Source organism: Propithecus coquereli, unplaced genomic scaffold (assembly GCF_000956105.1).
Source record: "Propithecus coquereli isolate 6110/MARCELLA unplaced genomic scaffold, Pcoq_1.0 Scaffold142, whole genome shotgun sequence".
NCBI lineage: Eukaryota > Metazoa > Chordata > Mammalia > Primates > Indriidae > Propithecus > Propithecus coquereli.
The window spans coordinates 1,387,488-1,393,487 of record NW_012138525.1 but is presented as its reverse complement, the minus strand read 5'-3'; the positions used below and the strand labels follow the sequence as shown (position 1 = coordinate 1,393,487).

The 6,000-nt window shown below is 49.0% G+C and overlaps 1 protein-coding gene across 1 annotated transcript in view; it reads left to right on the top strand.

Annotated features, from left to right (window-relative positions):
* LOC105806559 (chromosome unknown open reading frame, human C9orf171) overlaps positions 1–6,000 on the top strand; it is a 124,336-nt gene continuing 118,336 nt past the window's right edge. The window contains exon 1 of the mRNA XM_012639700.1: positions 1–233. Within this exon, the coding sequence (XP_012495154.1) occupies positions 42–233 (192 nt within the window). The 5' untranslated portion in view covers positions 1–41. The remainder of the gene's footprint in view (positions 234–6,000) is intronic.

The following is a 6,000-nucleotide window of genomic DNA, read 5'->3' as shown; positions in this document are numbered from 1 at the left end:
ACGTGGGGAGGCGGCCGGCAGGCTCCCCGGCGGCCCCCAGGATGCCAGAGGCCAGGAGCTCCGGCCAGGACCTCATGCGATGGAAGAAGAAGCAGCCGGTGCGCCGCACGGTCAGCCAGATCTGCCCGCCCCCGCGGCGGCCCCTGACCCTGGCCGACATCCGGCCGGGCATGGAGAACGAGAGGCTGGGGGTCGTGCGGGACTCCATGTTTCAGAACCCGCTCATCGTCAAGGTGAGCGGCCCACGCGCCCGCCCTCCGGGGGCTCCACCGCCCGGCCCGGCCTCCCCGCCCGGCCGCGTTGGAAGCTCCGGCTGCGGTGCAGACCGGCCCGGACCCCGGTGCAGTCAGGGGCAGGTCGCGTCGCCTCTCTGAGCCTCAGTTTCCTCATCCTCGAAGTGGGCATGATAATGGCACTTATTGAAAGGACGGGTTGGGAGGATCGAACAGGGTTATTTCTGCGGGACCCTGGTACAGCGCCTGACCCTCAGTAAGCCTCGATGTTGGCCGCCGTGGGTTCCCACACTGGAACCCACAGGGGGACAGGTCGCACGCACCCAGCCTGTGTCCTTACTGCCAGCCCTCGCGGGCCGAAGGCCGCCTCTTCCCTTTCCCCTGCGCGCGTGAGCCACTTGTATGCAGCAGGTGCTCTGCGTCTCTCCCGGAAGCGTCACTTCATAAGTTTATTTCCGCCCGATCGTACTCTTTTTGTGCTGTTTATTCAAATCACAACCCTAAGAGAAAAAAGTGCACGTCTCTGACCTGGGAGGCCCCGCAGGCATGCGCGAGGGAGCCGCGCCTTCGGCCAGACCACCTTCCCTTTCGCGGCACACGCGCTCCCTCGCCCGAGTCTCGTTCCCCGCGCGGTGGGAAACCCAAGGCTGGCTGGCACCGCCACGCCTTGCCTGGGGCCACGGAGAGTCAAGCTGAGGCTGGGCGGTCGGGGAGCGGGCCCGGCAGCAAGTTTCCCTGGCGCCGCTGGAGGGCAGTGCGCTTCTAAAAATGCGCTCGGTTCCCGGCGGCGCGCGGTGGGCGGCGCAGGCGGCAGCCAGGGTTCCAACAGCAGTTATTTCTGTGACCGCCAGCCGCTGGTTGGAGCCCAGAGCGGGGGATGGCGGTTTGTTTTTGTTTTTTGGTAAAGAGCACCTGGACTTTCTTAAGACTGTGCTAGAATCAGCTCAGTTCACTGGCTCCTGGGCAAACACTGACGCTCTCCTCTTGCCTTCCTCAAACTGTGTTCCTGCAGAGGAGGGAGGGTACTGCCAGGCAGGGGGCTGCACTTGGGCTAAGCTGGCTGCTCACCCTCGGCACCGTCCACCTGATATGCCTCTTCTTGGTACCCACAAAGTGGAACAAGGTCTTTGACTGACTTCTAGGTGAGAAGAGCTACTCTCAGCCGACAGATGGGTCAGACGGTTGGGGTTCGCTATTCTGGGATGGAGAAGAGAATTACGTCCACCCCCTCTGACCAGCTGCATTAACGTTAGGTCATTGCTTTTGCTCAAGCAGTTACTAGCGGGCCAGCTTCTCCATACTTAAATATAAAGTGAGGACATTGTGGAGTTATTCACTGTAGTGAATTAGCATGTGATGCCCACCCTGAACGATGTGTGTATTTATGGAATATATATGGATATATACACACGTACGTGTATATGCATACAGTGCATATATTATACATACACATAAATTTTACATCTATCCTGTATATGTGTGTATGCGTAAAACATATGTACATACATGTGTCAAATGAAATACATGTACATATGTGTATTTTCCCCCTCTTTTCTTTTTCCTTTTGCTCCCCGCCCCCCCATATCAAGAAGGACAACATTTGGCCTCTGGGTGGCACCAGCTGAACAGCTTCCAGTATGAATTCAATCCCCGATTCCTGAACCCAAGTTTAGGGTTGGAAAATATACAGGAGATGACTGACACACGACTGGGCTCTGTCTTCAGCCGGTGAGATGCAGAGCAGGCCTGCCCTGGCCCCAGGTGACCGGGTGGCAGCATCAGGACCTGTCTCCGGCACCGTGTGGAGATGGAGGCCGGGAGTCTCTTCTGTCAGGGGCAGCCAGGGGGCAGCCTTTCCCTCTGACTTGCCTTCTTGGGTTCTTCAAGGGCCATAAGGTACTTTCTGTAGCAGTTAAGATTATGTCCACATTTCAATATTTACCACCTCCTATAAGATTAGGAAATCTTATAATTTTATAGGTCAAAACCTGACCTAAATAAAATTTGGCAGAGAAATTGAGCATGGAAAGGAACCATGACTGTTCCGTTTTCCAGACCCCCCTCCTTTGCAAATGAGTACGCTAAGGCTGTTTTTGCCCCAGGTCCTGGGTTAGCAGCTACATCGACTGACTCCCAGCCCACCATCATTTTCACCACTCCAAATAGCTTTCTATATTTTAAAGAAAATTTAAATTATGAAAAAACTTAGGGGTTTTTGGTTTTAAAGACAAGGAGAAAATTGAAAGTATTTAAGATTGGGGAGCCTTACAGATTTTTTTAATGTTACAGAAATTTCTGTTGAGCTTGGTTTGTGGATTTCTTCCTTGCGGCATATCAGATTTTCAGATCCTGGGTTGGTGTGCGCCTCCTCGTTGTGGGTGGCAGGGTTTGGGAGGGCCCTCTGCCTGGGGTGTCTTTAGGAAGTTGATTGGAACCCGAAGTATATTTTGGTTTTGTCTAAGCCTGAACATGAAGGTGTGCATCTATACTGGAAAAATATAGCACCCTAGAAATAGTTATTCATTCCACCCTGTTGGGGGGTTGTTGCTCAGATTGTTTTCTCGAGTGGATAGCATCAGCATTTTTTCATTTAAAATGTAGAGACACTGACTGAACAAACACGACACTGGTGTTTCACACCTATGGAATTTACCAGGACATCGACACATCAGTTATTCAAGAACATGTCTGCAAGATGCCACAGTAACCAAGTGAGAAGGGAAACACACAGACATCCAAGCAGGTATTTTATCTACAAATGTGCAACAACTATTTGCCTCATTTAAAACCAAACCAACTGCTTATTTAATGGGAATGATTGAATCAAGTCTGTGTTTCATGAGGCCAGAAAAAGATGTAAATATTTTCCAATAGAAAGAGCTTCTACTCTTGTATAAAGTGATATGTAGGTAGCCAGTTTTCCTTCAAATGTGACTCTCTGGAAAGAATAAAATTAAATAGAGAAGAACCAAGCTTCTTCCCCAGAATTCTGTGACTCAACACAGAATCCTGCTACAATAGCCTTCAAGGCTCCTTCACAAAACCTGTCAGGAGTGCACCTTCCTGCCATCGGAACTCAGCTGATAACCTGTCAATACAATTATAGGGAGAGACTGCTTGGCTTGCTCCTCTGACAGCCTTGAATCTTCTGTCGCCCTGGAGAGGCAGCCGATGTGCAGGGGTGAAATTTATGGAACTGAGCACCCTTAGAAAGTGCAAATGATCATGGCACCCGGTCTTTTCATAATTTATTACTGACTTTGTTTTTCTATGGGGCTTTATGTCACAAATAAGAAGTGCGTACATTTGTACAATAGAGTCGTAGAATCACAGCATTTGGGGGTGGAAGGAAGCTTACAGACAACTAGTCCAGCTCCTTTTTTGAGGGTATTAAGGCCCAAAGAGTGGAAGAGACCGGCCCAAGGTGCTACCCTGAGTTGGTGGCAGAAGAGAGATGAGACTCAGGTCTCCTGACTTCCAGCCCCACACTCTTTTGGCCACAACACACAATTAATTAATCAATCATAGCCCAGACTGGTTATATGCTGTATAGCAGGCAGTCAAAAAAAGTTCACAAATGAATCTGATTCCAATATCATTTCACTCAAGGTTCCTTCCAAAGTGAGCTCTATTGATTTCTCAGGACTTGTCAATAGCCAAGACATATTTATTGAATGTTTACTAAATGCCTAACACCATCGTAAGCTTTCTCAGGGGCATAGAAACAAGTTTAGAATGCAGCGCTTTCTGAGTTTCCAAAGAGTTAACTATTTAATATTTAGCTGGGGAGGTGGGATATATATATATATATGTATGTAGCTAAGCACAGCACCTCCCTTAAAGCGCTCAGGGAATTAGCTCTTATTGTTACACACACACACACACACACACACACACACTCACAAAAAATAAGGCAGGCATTGTCATGGGTCGCCCCATAAGTTCTTAAGTGAGCTGCTCTGCCCAGAAGGGTTCAGATTTGCAGGGAGGGAGCCCTGGGAAGGACTCAGGGGGACCTGGAACTGGACACCGAAGGGTGAAAAAGCAGATTCAGATCAGGGGTGAGGAGAATGGGAGAAAAGCCAGTGCTTTGGGGCTGCATGATTCCACCTTCCTCAGATCCTAAGTATTTGTAGGATTCCACCCCAACTTGAGTCCTAGTTTGTGAGACTCAGCACCACTGCTGGGATCATCATCATTATCATCACGAGGAAGCATTTATTTAGAGCCAGCGTGTTCAAACTGGATGCTCTACAAAATTAGGCAACCACATCATGCCTACTAATAGCTTAACCTCGCTAATAAATACTGATGCCACAAACATCAGTGAGCAGAGACAAATGCAAGGAAGGCAGGCAGACAGAAACACAGTTGTACAAATATCCCCACGTGGGTCAGTATTTTTATTATGTTTGAGTACCGTACGAAAATGGTACACGCAGCTTTATTGTTGGAAGGAATATACCCCTGATTGCTCAAATCCTTTTACATTCGATTACAAAATAATAGAAGCAAATAAAACATTAGGCAGGGATTAAAAAACGAGCTGCCCATCCTAGTGACCCAGTCTTGGCTGCCCAGTGGGTAGGTTTCGTTTTTTTCTAGGGAGCGCTGAAGGTTTATCTATCCTTGCAACCCTCTCTCTTGGTCCTTTTTTCTTTTCTCTTCTCTTTAAATCAAAGCTTCCCCCTTCCAGGGACCCAGTCGCATCCTTCAGTGAGCAGGGCTGACGCAGGGAACTAATCCCCTGCCCAGCCCCGTGGCTACTCCCGCCACCGCCATGGGCTTTTTGCCACCCTGGGGCAGCCACTTGCTTGCTTCGCCAGAGCAGCCCGCCTTCCTCTTTGTCCCCTGAAGAAGGTGTGCTCTGGCTGTGAAGTATTAATGCACATCAGATGTCAGAATTTGGTTTCCCCCTATTGAACTCAGCCCCCGCAGATCACGTGGTTCTCAGAATACTGGGGTGGCGGTGGGTGGCGCCGTGGGAAGGCCATTCCTCCAGGAAGAATTCCGAGGCTGGGGGAGACAAGTTGGCATCCCTTCCGCACCTTCCGGAGCGTGCCAGGCTCAGGTGTTGCTCACTGTATAGTTCTGACTGCTTTTTCCTTATTTGAAAGACAAGGTTTTCTTCATTGGCAACTGGCCCTGCAGACAAAATTTCAAAATCCTATTTTCTGTTGCAGTTTTTGTGGTTTTCAAACTGTTGTGTGAAGCATTGGAGGTCTGATTCAAAAAAAAATTTTAGGAAAACACATCTGTGTTCAGAAAATTTAATAAAAACATAAAAACAATTAAATGTATTTTACATGAAAAGCTAATACGAGGCCACCAACATGTTAGCTGTGCATCGAGTGTGCCAGTTTTGGGGTGTTAGTTCTGTGCTTGTGCTTGGAATGCTTGTACGTGTGTCACACGCAGCAGAGATCGTAACCAGGCATGGGACCCTGGGCTGCGCAAATCCATTTGAATCGGGCAGTGTGGCGCGCTCTGCCAGTTCCCTGGGAACTGGGCTCTGTCAAACCCTAGACCCGTCTGCTGGGCTCGTGCTCCTGTGTCAGGGCTCGCCTGTTGGCTGGGCACAAAAGAGAGAAGGCACAACAGTCACGATCATCTGGTGTTTGGTTGGTTTTAGCGTTTATTGTACCTGTTGAGTCCTTCTCGTCTGATTTTTGTATTTGTAAAAAAAAAAAAAAAAAAAACAAAAAACTGAGCATTTGTAGGTCATTGGTAACAATTCAGTTTTAAAGGACACTGTTCCTTGCCTCTT